Source organism: Pinus tabuliformis, chromosome 3_1 (assembly GCF_031772625.1).
Source record: "Pinus tabuliformis cultivar Carrire ecotype Pingquan chromosome 3_1, CPIR1, whole genome shotgun sequence".
Lineage (NCBI taxonomy): Eukaryota > Viridiplantae > Streptophyta > Pinopsida > Pinales > Pinaceae > Pinus > Pinus tabuliformis.
Window position 1 is genome coordinate 388,225,459 of NC_142301.1, and position 16,636 is coordinate 388,242,094.

Consider the following 16,636-nt stretch of genomic DNA (forward strand, 5'->3'; position numbering starts at 1 on the left):
AGAAACCACCCATGCCTCCCTTGTAACCATCATCCTTCCTAATTCTGAACTATATCCTAATTCCTAATTCCTAATTCTGAACTATATCCTCCTTTACCACTATTGTTACTGAACTATCCCAAAACCTTGATCGAAATCTTACCCTTGGCTCCCTCATCATCACGATCCAGTTAGCTAGAGCTTATTATCAGAATTCAGATATATACCTTCTTGATGATATTTTCAGTGCTTTAGATGCCCACATAGGAAGTTATCTATTTAAGGAGTGCATTAGAGGTGTTTTAAAGAATAAAATTGTTGTTCTAGTGACACATCAAGTGGAGTTCTTGCGTGAGGCAGATATGATATTTGTTATGAGAGCAGGACAGGTTATGAGCTTTGGTACATATGATGAACTTTCCCAACAAGGCACTGGCTTTGGAGCACTTGTTGATGCACACAAAAAGGGATTAGATGATATAACAGTACAAAGTGATATGGACTATGACACTGCCAGAGATGATTGGATAAACCAATCATCATGCTCAATTACTACTGATCCATCTAGTCCTACTAATTCTCTCTTGAAGAAGCATGTGAGAGGGGATTATTTATATGATGGAATATCTGAAACGTTGAATGAAGACACACATGAGAAGACTAGGGTGGAGAATGAATTTGATGAAGCAAAGTCTGCATCTAACTTAATTGATGAAGAGGAGAGAGCTGTTGGTCATGTAACTATGCCTATTTACTGGGCATATTGTACAAAGTCCTTTCGGGGGCTGCATATAGTTGTTTTATTATTCATTCAAACATGCTGGCAAGCATTGCAAATATTGAGTGACTTTTGGCTGGCTTCTTTCACCTCAGGAGCAACAACTATAAAGGCAGTAAAGGTTTATTAGTGTTTATTCATCGGGAGTGGCCTTTTTGTTTTCATGCGATATCTATTGGTTGCTATTTCTGGACTGAGGACATCACAAGAATTTTATCATAATATGTTGGACAATATATTTCAGGCTCCCATGTCTTTCTTTGACCACGGGAAGGATTCTTACAAGCTCTTCTACAGATCAACAGATGTTGGACTTCAATATTCCAGTCAAATATGGGTCACTCTTGGCAGACCTTTTCCTGCTTATTGGAGTAGTTTTCGTTACATGTAAAGTAACGTGGCAGATGGTATTTGTCATCATTCCTCTGGGATAGGTTTATGTAGCATACCTGAAGTATTTTCTCAACACATCAAGGGAATTGACTCGTTTGGGTTCAATTACAATGGCACCTATTATGCACAATTTCTCTGAAACACTTTCTGGAGTTACAACAATTCGAGATTTTTTCCAGGAAGAAAGGTTCAATTCTAATTGATGTTGGGCTGGTCAACACATACATATCTATCAATTTTCATAATATTGCTGCCAATGAATGGTTTGGATTCCGTATTGAGAGTATTGGTATGTTGATTCTATGCTCATCTGCATTGCTGTTGGTTGTCCTTCCCAAAAGCATCATACAACCTGAATTTGTGGGGCTTTCCCTCTCATATGGGCTTGCACTCAATGGGTGCCTTTTCTACCTGGTCGAAAGCATTTGTGAAATTGAACAGAGCATGGTAGCTGTAGAAAGAATATTGTAGTATTGTAAGATTCCAAGTGAGGCTCCACTCATTTTGCAAAATAAGCACCCTAGAAAGGGTTGGCCAATTCAAGGAAGCAACATCTTATTTGGAAAAGAAATTGACCATGTTAGATATAAGAATACTCTAAGGGTGAGTGCACAGAAGGGGCAGGCCAGTTTTCAAGGTGTTCAATTCCAGTACAGGGAGGTTTTGAAGTTTTGATTAAGGTTGTTGGCCTTTGAAAGATTTTGGTTCCATCTCTTTTTTTTGACTAGGATGCATGAGGGCATGCATCAACTTAAGCATGGGGGAGATGTTGGACCCACTTTTTGTCTCTGTATTTCACCTCCTTTACTATCATTTTTTCCACATTTTGATCCCTATTTAAGACCCTTCTGTACCCTTTCATCCTCATTATTCTATGGATAGTGATAGATCCAATCCCATGGTAAAAGCATTATAATGGTGTTATTTAACTATTTTATAACTCAAAGATCAGATGTTTCATGTTTAGATCCTTGAGGTTAACTAATCATTACAGGTTTAGTGTTGTGATGTATTGCTACAGGTTGCCAGAAGTCTCCACAAGTCAAATTTAACTAGTTACTACAAGGTAGAGTACGGAAATGGCCAATTTGGGGCTTTTGACACTTTCGACATGCTTCCAAAGAAACCGAGAGAGGTTATTGTCAAAAATGATGTTTTAATACCTTTCCATAACTTGGATTACACCCAGGTCACTCATATGGGTCTCTAGAAGGAAATTGATAAATTTTCCCAAATCTGCAATAATTTTCAAACTGCCCAATTCCACCTCGATTTCCGTGCAGGTGAAGGAGAATGAGGAAAATATGAAACATGGGTTTTTGTCCCAGTATAACCAATTTACTAACCCTTAACAAGTTTTCTAAAATTCCTTACGGTTTGGAAGATATGTGGAGTTCTCTGAGGCCAATTTATATAATATGTCCAGATTTATACATAACAGTCAAATTCGGATTTGCCTAGTTTGATGCCACAATTACTGTTTGATAAGTTCTTGTCCTCCATTCATGCATTGATCAACATCAACATAAACCGTTAGCTATTCGAAGGCTCTCCAGAAGCATTGAATATTGCATCTTTTAGTTTGCTGTTATGTTTTCTTTGGCAAATAATCATGTTTGTTTTCATCAACAGCTCTGTATAAAGCCAAAGCTCTACATGTAAACTAGGAGGAGGCAGCACTGAACCTTTGAAGCATTTTGTTGTACAATTGTGAACCAATTTTAATATAATTGTGATGTTTCTCTTGTTCTGAAGCCGTTTTCAAATGCGTTGATTGGAATGGAGTCCATGTTTTGACTGTGAACCAAATCGTTTAGTTACTATAAGTTATCAGCCCCAGGTGTGGCCGGGCCCACCCATCTGGGACTGTTTGTATTTGAATCAGCAGTGGCATTGCAAACTTAGACTCGTTCAATTTCCATTTCCATTTACAAGTCTGTTGCATGGATTGTTATCGATTGATTGATTCCTAGTTATGCTTGCAGAAGTCTTTATCACTTTTAAGAATCACAATTGGATTTTGGTGTGATTTCATGCCTTTCGAACCAGAGCCACGCCATCGCTTTGTTTGCCCTCACCTGGAATGCATTATATGGTCATTAATATATTGATTGGAATTGTCACCCATAGTGGATATCGGAGTCCCTAACTCTTTCAAATAGCTCTAGATGAAGAATGATTTCAATTGAATCAAATAGGCTTTGTCTATTTCCCCTAAAATTAACCTTTGTTTCATTGAAGGGAATTGATTTAAGTTAATCCCAATTATAGTATTACAGAGGCATTTGAAGTTAGGACGAAACTAGTTAGATCATTCAAAAGACTTAATGAACTCAATCAAATCATCGAACTGATAGTTTAAATACAATAATGTTTGGGTTGCACAAATGATTAATTGCCTTGTTCTACTATGGTTTGATGCATTGTAAATTGGTGTAAACATTACTGGGACGTTTTCAAAATACCCATTCTATAGTTACCATTTATCTCCTCTGTTCATTCAATTTCTAATACCGATGGTAAATCGAAATGATCATCCTCACTTTTGTGCAAAAGACAGTCTCCTTTGAATGAATGACTCCTTTCTCAGTTCATATGTTAGGGTGTTTACTCCATGAATAGATCATCGTTTTGACTTACAACAACATAGTGATTTGTTTGATTGTAGCATATAATTAGGTATAGCCTTCAGGATTGATAGTTGAGCATTAAGTGAGATAATTACCATAGTTGTTTTCATTTATTAAAATCCTGTAAGTGATCCATTGAATGCAAAACAACAAGATAAAGAAAAACAGAGTAATTCTTCGAATTGATACTTGAACCCTAAACCTTGATCTGAACATAAACCCTTAAGTACAGAATAATTGGTTGATTGAAGCATTAACATGATAGATCACTCGTTGAATTAGTAATTGGATTGTTATAAATCAGTTATCATTATTTGCTCTGGTAACGAATGATTATGACATCAATAGTTTAATAAGCTGAGTGGTGATTATGATAGGGTTGTTTGATTTCTTTCAAAGAATTGTCATTATAGAATGCTTTTTGAAAACGATTGAGTGATTTTTTCATATAGAGTCTAGTACCAACATGCAAAGTTTGATTATGGTTTGGTGTGAATAGAAGTTTGCTTTTTGCACTAGGAATACTCAGTTAAGTACAGACTTGAATATTGGAATTTGTGAAGATTTTAGGTTAAATTTGATTGTGGGTTTTCTCATTAGACGATAAGATTTGCTAGTAGTTATTTCATAAATAATTAATAAGGAAACAATTAAACTCTGACATAACCTGAACCGAGAAAGCGCAAGGCAATTCGTGCTTACGAACCCCGGGTTGACAATTAATATTAAGAGATTTAATCAGACAAATTAATCTCTCAACAATGTGAAAAACATCGTGGAGAGGTGAGTGTGACATAATCCATGATAGATGTGCAAAGGTTCAAAACAGGATGAGGGGACACAACTTGTCATCCGACCCTCCTTCTAATGCGAGAAATGTTGATGGTGCTGGACCCGCGAACATGTCATGGGATCTCCCCGGTAAGAAGTCCCCACTAGACCTCAGACCGTTTGGTGTAGGAGTCCTAGCAGTGGGTTTTACGGTATCGCCTTAACTGCGGTCGCGCACATAGGAAAGTAATATGTCCATGTTGGTAGCAAGGGTGTGACATATGCAGCAAGTCAAGGAAGGTGCATGAACGGTTCTAACACACAGAAGGTGAGGTGAGTGTGCCCCTTGGAAACCTGTGAAAGCACAGAGTTAAGAAGGGAACACATGAGCTAAGATGCATCACAAACTGGAAGGCAAGTGAGCTAGCAATCCAAAGTGATGGTTAAACCAACAACACATTTAAGTAATATCCATACATACATATACAGAAAATAACTACACATGCATGCATAAGAAAATAGATAGATATATCATTTAGAGTAAACAAGATAGATGAAATACAATACGACATATGCATGAAACATGTTGGCTCTGTTATATTAAGAAGTGTAAGTTCCAGTTAACCATGACCAACCACTAGTTCCAATAGCAGAACATTACAGTCACTTTCGTTTGCTCCTCCAAACAGATATACTAGCTCTGCATAGTGTAGAAGCCAAGGCTTGTTACAATACTATGAAAGCTCTCTCTAAGATACTCCTATTGGAAGCTTCACTGACCAAAAGCCTCTACAATGATTTATGATGGACTATATATAGAAAAGGGTGGGGTGGCCCTTGAAATTCCCCTTTGTGACTGTTCATCTATCGTCATGACTCTTCATCTACTCTATAACTATTACATCCAACTATTGACACTTGAACTTCCACTTGACAAGACATTACACACAATATGCACATGTACCCATGTGAGACAAAATAGGCTTGAGTGAGCAATGGAAGACATTACTATAGCTTGGAAAACTATGGGAAAACCAACTCTTTGACATCCTCATGATGGTCGATGGTGGTGAATTGATGCTAGGCTTGGTAGTCCATGACGGTGTCCATGTACTCTTTGGTGACATATTTCTAGAAACAAACTCTTGCCTCTATTACATCCGAGTACACTGCTCGGGCTCCTCTGTCCAACTCGTTTGATAACATGTGCATCATTGTCTTGAGTGTGGCCAGACCAGCGACATACTGATGCATGGTGTCAGCACTGATTACCAAGTCTACACTGGTGGCTATGCACATCAACTTGTCAAAGTACGTGTCAAGCTCCAATCCTACTTGTGTCTTTGTCTTTTCCTCAGTGAGTTTCCCAATAGATGGGATCACATGTGCGCACACAACAACATCCATACTCCTGAATACATGTGCACAGGAAGCCTATAGACTAGTGATGAGTTGCAGGAGTTCTTCATATTCCAGATCTGACTCTGGATGCGTGCCTTTAGATTGATTGCTCTGGGCTTCATCATCTTTGGTAAGTGTAATGGGGTTCCCTTGTATCTCATTGTGCATGTTTGCATGTAGTCAACAACAGTATGAACATTTAACAAGACATGTTCTCTCCTAGCACATCGCTGCTACCAACCGTTGAGATGGACAACTGTTAAGGGAAATGTTCCCGTAGGGTCTTGGGTTGATACCCTAGCAGATCAAAGGTTATTTACACAAGGAAACACACATTCCACACCGCTATGATGCTAATATAAACAAACTATACGAAGAGGGGTGCACCTGGGGGTCCTTCAACTGAGAAGATCCAATTAGGGTTCAAACCCTCTTTAAGTTCCTTTTAGTCCTTCAACCTGCAAAACAACCAATTCCATAAAGTACAACAGTATATGGACCAAGCATCATAAAGAAATCATCTTCAGTGCATATTGAAAGGTAGTTAGTTATACAAATAAAAACAACCATTCACATGTGAATCATAACATTGATATCTTAAACATGAAGAAGATTTATATCAGGAACAAGACAAGTGTTTCTTTTATTATAAATAACTAAGTACAGAAAGGAATAATTTCACCTAATTCATCCTTTCACGGGCTCCAAGAGGAATCGTCCTTCGGATTCTTCCAGTCTAAAGCCTTTAACAAACTCCTTCCATGACTTACTCCATGATATCTCAAGTAGTAGATAGACATTATCACACAAGGAAACAAGGGTTTCCTGTAAATGGGGGAAGTGCTAGAAGCACTAGGATCTTCAGAGCTGGTCAGGGATTATCTCAGCAGTGTGATCTTTCTCTCTATTCTCTCCTCCCTTAGGCCTTCCCATTGAAGCCTTTTATACTTCTCCCAAGGTATTTTTTTAGTTGGGAATTCGTTGGGAACAGTTGGGCCACGGGCACTAACAGGTAATCAACAGGTAAAACCCGCGATCTCTGCCCGAAATTAAGGAGTTTTAAGTTTTTAAGTGTTTTAAGACATATACGCTGGTTGGGTATACACAAACCCGCATATACACACATTTAGCTCAGGGAAATGTCGCATATAGGGAGTAAAACACTGTTTTTTGAATATTTGGACCAGGTCTGGAAGGAGGGGTTGCCTTAGGCCATGAGTGCAGCATCACAAACATCAAGAGTGAGATTTGGAGCTATAAAAGATGCCCCCTAATATATGAGGTTAGAAGGGGTACATGATGGCCGAAATGTATTAAGCAAGTACATGGAAAGGAAATCTGTCAAAAACTGAGAAGGACTTCACCAGAGTTCAACCTGCCAAGCCACAAAAGGAGATCAGAAAGAAGCACTGTCTGAGGCGGGCATACCCATGCTGAGAGAAAGTAAATCATGTCCGCATATCAAGTACAAGCGGATCCACTAAGTATACAAGTATGAATAACTGGAAAATACATAATGGATCTTCTGATCATGATCAAACAAGTACATGTCTGAATATCACATATAAGAATGTTAATGATGCTGAAAGATGAAACGGATCACTGATATCAAAAACTGATCCAAAGAGGTACCAAATGAACATGATGGAGTAAGATGGTACTACACTGCAAACTCAGGTGCTAGCATATAGAATGTGGCCATGAATGACTGCAACATATAAGGTGGAGTGGTATCAACTAGTAGCAATAGGAGAAATTGTCAAGTGAACCAATGAATGCTGATGCAACCTGAGGTCTTGACCTACCGCCGTGGTACATTTCTACACCATGGGAATAAATTATCTGAAGTCGACCATGTGAGAAATCTTTTGATTATCGGTCATTGATGTATATTGTTAACAAACGCGAGACTACTCACCGATAATGATAATGAGTGTCAAGGTACCCAGTAAAATCTAACAAGTGTGAATAAATGAGCTAGAGTCAAACACTTGTAAGAATCTATCAATCAGGAGATAATGATGGTTTCCCACTGTCGATAGAAAAGGATCTGCCACTAATGACTGCAAACCCCAAGGTACTGCCAAATGGACTCTAGATCTTTGCCCCAGAGAAATGAGTCGTAGTCGATGGGGAAAGATCCGCTAGAAGGAAGGCATTAAGGAATCCTTCATCAATCTAGCGTGAGTGTAACCAGTAGGCCAATAATGTGGAAGGAATCGGACGAAAAATATGTAGTAACCTGACCGAAGCACGTTTCCGGTGTACACAAGATGTGGCTATCACACGACAGAAACCCTCTGAACCAACCAATAATGAAAGCTAAAACAGAGACGAGGTATCCACCAATAGGGTCAAATGGAAACCAAGGTACTGTACGAATCCCAATGTGTGATAATGTAAGCTGATGTCGAACACAAGGGAAACCACATAATCAAAGACCCATGATACTGATCGATGTTGAGCACAAGGTGACCTATCAATAATGGAAATAGGGCCAGGGTGCGGCTCTAGGCCTACCCTCAGAGCAAGATGTCGTCGTCGATAAGGACAAGACCCGCCAGCAAGAAGTCAATGGGGACCTTCTCAAACCGGCATGAGTAAAGGACCAATATAACTGATGTGATGATAGACAAGACACTGACAACCAGGGATGGCCGACTGAAAAATGAGTCAAGAGACACCACAGAGAGGCCGACTCAGGTTAACTTCCCTTGAACAAAAGCACGACACAATGTGACTATGTGGTAGCATATGATGACTCTATATAAGTTCGTCATGCAGGAGGCATGAACGAACCCTCCATATGATTGGAAGAGATAACCAATCGGGGGAGAACTGACTCAATAACAAGGTTAAGGCGTACCTAAGTCAAACTAAATCCCGCCCAAATGGAGGAGACTTTGTTTTTGAGTGCTTTGTTCAAGGGCGACACGACTGACTCTAGCTGCCAACAATAAATGGAAATATTGTCCCATTCCTGCTCTTTTTAGAATATATAATTTTTTTGTCTTTTTCTTTAAGCTGGAAAAGGAATAAAAGAATGTTATAGTACAGTGGAAAGAACGAGTGTTGGTGAAGCAGATGATCTAGTTCCTAGGATTGGAACATTCCTAAGCTCAATGCAGGGAGGTGAAAACTGGTCAAAGACACTCAAAGGTGTGTTCCTTCCATGGGTCAAGGTGTGTCAGGTTGTAGAAGACAAGGGTATGCAAGTTTGATTTCACAGTAGCCATGGTCAAAAGTTGGCTTAAACACGAGTCCAAGTGAAGTCGGCTCAAGGCCAAAAGGTGCAAATGGTCAAAATGCAATGCAGTAGTACAACTCAACACAAAGGAGCCTCTAGGGTATAAGGCCAAAACGAAGTGAAGAAGCAAAGAGGAATGAGTCTTCATCGCATAAGTCATGGCGGGACTATAGAGGACTCCCAAGCCTACTCAGATCGAAGCAGCATGGGCAACAAATGTCAGTGAGGTGTTAACTACGATGCCCATGAAAAGGATGGCTCTACCATCGTGTCATGATTTAAAGAATCGGCGAGTGAATATGGCTTACTAACCATAACACGATGGGATCGACCCTATGGCAGATGTATTGACAAATGGAGGCTAGTATGCATAATGCAAAGTAAAAATGGCTTTCCTAACCTATATGCCAATGAGAAAATGATACCTGCCATGATGGGTCTGTAGTCATGGAACCATCTCAAAACTGTCGAAAAAGCATCCAAAATGACCTGAAAATCAAACCATTCTCGACATTCCAAGTTCCAAAGTTAAAAGTTACATGAGACTAAACAAAATCAAGTTTTGAATTTTTTTTTCATTTTCAAAGCCTATAAAATAGTTTTTGGACTCACCATTTTCACCATTTGAGTTTGAGAGCAAAGGATTGGAGCAAAAGAAGCAAACTTTCCATACACCAAATTCAACCGTTTAGATCCTTCCAAAATCACCAGGTAACCTCTATACTTGACTTGCATTCGGTTGTGACTAGTTTTAGAATTTTTAATTTAAGTTTTACCGTTGAATTTTTGTCCAAAATTTCACCATGGCATATACATCGGTTGGATATATGAAACCCGCGTACACGCGGGCCCTACACGTGACTGTGTGTAAAGGGACCCGCGTATATGCCGCGAACATTTCAAACAAAAAAACTAATGGTTCAAAATCATTTTTTCTTCAGGATGCCAGTCACTTGGCGAGAAAGAGGGCATACCTCAGTGGATGATGAGGTTATGAATGATCCCAATGCTTTGGATGCCTTACGGGGAATTGGTTTGCTAAAATTCTTCAAATTGCCAAATATGAAAGCAAACACTCGGCTGCTTGAGATGCTCATTCACTGCTGGAGTATTGAGGATGATTCATTTATGATTGACCAGATGCCACTCATAATACAAGTGGAAGGCATTTATTTCATCACAGGCCTTTCCCGGAGGGGAGAGAGAGTACATTCTAGGGGCAGGACATGAAGCAGTCTCTCAATCGAGGACTATGTACATATATATTTCCCGGGACATCTAGAAAAGGTTGGAAGTCAAATTCCAATCAAACATGTGGCGAGTTTATCGCTGAGGATAATCCTGTTCACTACAGCTAGAGTGAACGGATCAGCATCTCTGCACCAGGCATCATGGCCAACCATGAGCTTTGCAGTAGATTGTCTCACTACCATATTTGACTGGTGTACTCCTCTTCTGGCCAGCCTGAAAAGCCAGCTTACTTCCATCAAGAGAGGGCAGACCAAAAACTTTGGATACGAAACTATTTTGTGCTCTTTCTTCTTTGAGAGGGTCCCAGCACTTCGTCCTAGAGTGCCCGTTTCAATCAGCACCCCACGAGATCCATGAATGGGCAGGTGGGATGAATTGATGAAATGTCTAGGAGGTGGGGATGTCCCACAGACTGCATTTGAGGATGACTTCTTCTTCTGGTGGGAGCAGCAGATCATTGCCATAGATGACTACCCTTATGCTGGGTTGGATTTTCGAGAAGATATCGATCTAGTATTACCACCGACTGCAGCATGGGGCGACATAGGTAAGTGTTTTTGATTTTATGATTTTTCAAATATAATAATGAATTTTGAAAAATATCTTTGATAGGATTCAAATGATTAATATGATGGTCATGTTCCAGATATTGGGCCGGTACGACCAGATGGGTTCCCACGGCATGGACGTCACGGCCGAGGGGCCGAAGAGGCGGTTGCCGATACAGCGCGACTTCTACATACAGTTCAACGACACTTGGTGAGACTAACTCACCGAGTACCGATGGCAGCCGTAGAGGACTTCCCTATGGATATGCAGCATCATGTTGTTGGCATGCCACGAGACTGGGTTCGTACTCTTAGGCGTGTGGCCAATGCGATAGTTACCTACTTAGCCGCTCATCCTGAGCTGGGGCATTAGATATACCAGACATGATTATGGGCATTTGAGTCCCAATTTTGTATATTATTTTGGACAGACTTATGTACACTCGAGATGTTTTACGATATATATATATATATATATATATATATATATATATATATATATATATATACAGTTCGACCTTTTAATGCTTGATTTTATTGTGATGAATGATTGATATGCCAGTCTAATGCTTGATTAGCGATAGCATCAGATAACCAATTATGAGATCTTGGAATGTGAAAATAATTAATATAAGTAAATGATCTTTGCAACAACCTCCACCTTAAATACTGGCGGTATAAACATGGATCCCTTACCCGATAAATGTTATTTAATTGTGACACTATCAATTGAGAATCAAGATAAACTACCAACGAATCGATTTCATGAGAAATTGCTTCGGATAGTAAATTAATGACGGTAGTATACTCAGCCATATTGTTTGAAGCGGAACCAATGCATACTCCCCTTGATACCATCAACTGACCAGTTGGATAGTAGAGTTCCCAAGCTGCGGAAGCGAGGTTCCGAGTGTGCCGACTAGCACCATCGGTGAATCCAAAATAGACCAAGTCATCCATCAACACCTGCCACAGCAGACCAAAAAGTGTCGATATCAAAAACTCTCAATGAGATATGTACAAATATACAAAATGTACAAAGATTCCATTGCCTAGTTACTACTTAAGCAAAGTACTTCTTGAGGTAGAGCCCGTTTCGGGGCTCCACCAACTTGCTTCCTTCAAAATCGATTAACTCATACGCCCTTTTTTCTAAAACTCATTTAATTATGAAGGGACTGTACCACATAGGCTTGAACTTTCCTGCCCCCAAGGCGTCTTTATCTTGGTCGTAAACCAAGACAAGATCGCCTTCAGAAAAGACTTGAGGACGGACAACTTTATCATACTGTGTTTTAACCCTTTTCTTATGAGCCTCATTGATTGTGGCGGCATCTCGACGCTGCTCATCGAGATGTTCCAAATGAAGGAGGCGCTCTTCAAGACTAGAAGTTTCTGGAAGGAGCTCAACAGCTAACTTAAGAGATGGAATTTCACATTCAACAGGAAAGATAGATTCCATCCCATAAACTAACTGAAAAGGTGTAAAACCAGTAGCAGTCTTTATGGAGGTTCGGTATGCCCAAAGAGCCGGATACAACATAAGATGCCAATTGGATCGATTTTTGTCGATTGTCTTTTGCAGGATCGTCTTAAGAGTTTTGTTGACTGCCTCGACCTGTCCATTGGCCTGAGGATAATAAGGAGATGAATGTTCCTGCCGGAAACCCAATTTAAGAGCCAATTCAGACATTAGTTGATTCTGGAAATGACTGCCATGGTTAGTGACAATCTCTTTCGGGATACCGAATCTTGAGATAATCTGATTAAAAAGGAACAATACCGCCATTTTACTATCATTTTTATAAGTGGGCATGGCTTCGGCCCACTTCGTAAAGTAGTCTACGACCATGATAATGTACTTGTGATTCGCTGCTGAAGGCAGATTACAAGTTGTAAAATCAATACCCCACTTAGTAAAAGGACCGATAGTGATAATGGGGAAAAGAGGAGTTGGATGTGCGCGCATCTTCCGAGTATAGATTTGACATGGGTGACAAAGTTTGACTGCTTCCACACAATCTTTGAAGAGCGAAGGTCAAAAATAGCCAGCACGTAAGATACGCTGGGATGTAGAAAGCCCTGATAGATGACCACCACAAGCTCCACTGTGGCAGTCATTGAGCACTGACTCTACTTCCTCTAAGGTTAAACAATGCCGAAGGATTGAATCAACCCCTCGGCGATATAATGTATCACCAATGATAACATAATTCTTGGCCAGGTGACGTAATTTTCAGCGTTCATCCTTAGAGAAAGTAGAGGGAAACTTCTAAGTCTGGAGATAGAGAATGATATCTCTGTACCAAGGGTCGAGTGAAGAGATAAGGGATAAATGTTCGTCGAGAAAATTTTCCTCATAAATAATATCCTCTCCACAAGGTAGCTTGGAAATTAACTCAGAAAAAACCATGGATTTCTTGGACTTGGCGGACAAGAACTCGAGATCAAATTCTTGTAAAATGACTATTAGTCGATTATATTTGCCCCCAGTCACTCGCCTACTGAGGAAAAATTGAAATGGATTGACCGCTGCTAAGACAAAAGTTTTGCGTAGCAAGATATAATGAGAGAGCCGCTGGACAGCATGGACAACTGCCAAAGCCAAGTTCTCAACAAGAGAATAGCGAAGTTCAGGACCTATCAAGCCTCGGCTCAAATAATAAATCACATGCTCCGTGAGAGCATCGTCTTCTTGAATGAGAACCATACCTATGGTTGATTCTGCTACAACGAGATACAAAAGGAAGTCCCTACCATAATTTGGTGGACTCAAAAGCGGGGCAGAGACTAGTGCCTTTTTCAAGGCATCGAATGACCGCTGCGCAAAGTCATCCCATACAAATGGAACTCCTTTACATAGCAAACACATAAATCCGTTAGTGATCTTGTTATAGTTCACTATAATCCTTCTTAAGAAATTAGCTTTCCCTTGAAGACTTTGAAGTTGTTGAATTGAGGACGGGGGAGGCAACTGAATTATTGCCTCAACCTTGAAGGGATCAACCCAAATCCCTTCATTCATCATGATGAACCCTAATAACCGACCAGATGTAACCGTGAAAACGCACTTATTGGGATTCAACCAGATCTTGTAAAAATGACTTTGCTCAAAAACGAATCGAAGATGACTAGGATGATCAGTTCTCTTTTGAGAACGAGCAGCTATATCATCTAAGTATGCCTCGATGATATGTCTAATGTCATGGAAAGCATATGAAATGGCCCGCTGGAAAGTAGCTCCAGCATTTTTAAGACCAAAAGGCATCTTTCTGTATGCAAAGGTACTCCAGGGACATATAACGTTGTCTTATGCTGATCTTCAGGACGGATAGAGATCTGATTATAACCAGAGAAACAGTCCATGATGGAGAAAATCTCATACCTGCACACTCCTCAATAATCTGATCAATAAATGGCGTGGGGTAATTATCTTTTGGACAAGCTTTATTTAGGTCCCTAAAATCAATGCATACTCGGATTGTTCCTTTCTTTTTATCCACAGGGACTGGATTAGAAACCCAATCGGTAAGAGGAACAGGGTATATGAAAACTGCCTTTAGCAGCTTCTCTACTTCAGCTTTAATGGCTGCTTCTTTCCTAGGGTTAACCGGTCGAAGCCTTTGACAAACCGGCTTGGCGTTTTCATATGTCTTGATCTCATGTTGAGCTATGGATGGATTAATGCCAGGCATTTCTTCATAAGACCAATCGAATACATCTCGAAATTCTTTAAACAGGTCGGTGTAAATTTGAATTTCCTCAGGGGAACACTCGGCTCCAATGAAGAGATTCTCGATCACACTAGGGTTCCTAGAGATGTTTACAGATATCATTTTTGAAATCACCGACATATTACCTTCGGCATGAAAGTGTGCTGGAGCCAAAGGATTTGATATCGTACAAACATCACTAGTAGAGAGCTTGGAGAACTTAGCTTCTACTTCCTACAATGGAGGAAGAAAATATGAACGATGTTTTAAGTCTTCCTAAGGTCGATCTACACCCATCATTATTTCTAGGATTGCTTCTTCCGAAGGTAAAACCGTATCTAAGCAGTCCAAGGCGGAGGTAGAATCAAGGGTCTAGGCCGGGGCCACATCACCATCTAGCTCCTCCTCAGAAAAAGGAGTAGAGTGGTCGTCTGCAGAGTTAACGATAGACTGGTATCTAAGCTCAGTTGCAGACATAGGGAATGCCATTCCATTAACTTGTCCTTTAGCTAATGTGGTTGTAGGTGAGGGCAAGGTCCAAGGGTCTGAAAAATAATGAGTTCAAAAAAACCCTTCTTGAGGAGACTCCTTAGATGATGGAACAACATTGATTCTAGCAATGGGAGAGGGAATATCAAAGGTACCCATCAATGACGAATACATCCCAACTCCCAGATTCTCAGTAGGCAGACAAGGGTTATCCACTAATGGAATGGTAGAGTTTGAAGTTGCTCAAGGGTCAACTAGAGAATAATCCAATTGATCAACCTTAACAATTTTCCCCTCATGAGGAAAGCAAATGACATGAAATAGAGTCGAAACAACGACGTCCATTTCGTATACCCAGTTCCTTCCCAAGAGGAGATTGTAATCTAGGTTAGAATCAATGAATTCTACCTTAATGTTAACGACCTTTCCACCAACACATATGGGTAGGGCCAGGATAATCCCATGTGGCTTATGAGAATGTCCATCAAATGTAGTCAGGAGGGTAGGTGAAGGAATAGCCGAAGGTGATCCAATAGCCTTCCAGCATGACATCGACATGACACTTGTGGAAGCTCCTTCATCAATAATGGTACGAAAAATGTTAATTTTCTGGTATGTAGACTTTATTTGAAAAGCCATATGATGAGGGAGTCGCTTTTCGACATTTAACATGTCGAAAGTGAGCACCAAAGAGTTAGTTGGATCAACTGCCCCAATCGCCGAAAGTAAAGCACTTCGTTGAGCTGGACACGACTGGAGAAGCTCTAAAGCGGACATGGCACATGGACTCTGAACTAGATCCTCAACAATGGAGTAATTCTGGGCGGACCTAGCATTAGGACTAATAGTCGCGCATTTAGCGGAACCTTTCGGCATCTATGGTATAGTCTTGACAGAGGGTCACTCAATATGAAGGTTGGTATTTCCGGGAACAGTTTTGTCCTTGGAAGTTTCAGCTTCACTGTAATCACGTGACCGAGTGGCCAGAGGGACATTAGAACCCATCATGAAAACATTTGATGATTTCTCCCCTTCCTGGTTGCCCCCTACGGAGGTACTAGGGTTTGAATTCGCACCAGCAAGAAGTTGCTGCCCTTGGGGAAAAGGGTTGGTTAACACATCTTGAGAGCTAGAAGTCCCTTGCTGCCCTAACAAGCACTGAGCATATTGAATCTTTGGGCAGAGATGAGTTAAATGGTCTCCACTACATAACTTGCACGGAAACTTGACTTTCTTTTTAGAATCATTTTTACCACCACTAGCATTATTGTCGGATTTATTTTCATCAGTCTTCTCATCTTGACCCTTTTTCTTACCTCATCCTTGTTCTTTCCATTGGAATTTTGATTTCCTTTGGGGTTGGTAGATTGGATGGCATTAACTGAAGAGGGTTGGGAAGATGAAGGGTTAGACGATCTGACCTGGTTGTTAGAAGC

General features: G+C 40.3%; 1 protein-coding gene across 1 annotated transcript; it reads left to right on the forward strand.

Annotated features, from left to right (window-relative positions):
- The first annotated feature begins 341 nt into the window (after nt 1-341).
- On the forward strand, nt 342-887 carry LOC149187352 (ABC transporter C family member 4-like). The gene has a single exon (XM_089409640.1). The coding sequence runs from the start codon at nt 342-344 to the stop codon at nt 885-887; it is 546 nt and encodes a 181-aa protein (XP_089265766.1).
- Nucleotides 888-16,636: the final 15,749 nt, after the last annotated feature.

Coding starts and splice junctions, on each gene's coding strand:
- LOC149187352 (XM_089409640.1), top strand. CDS start 342: ATGATATTTGTTATGAGAGCAGGACAGGTTATGAGCTTTGGTACATAT.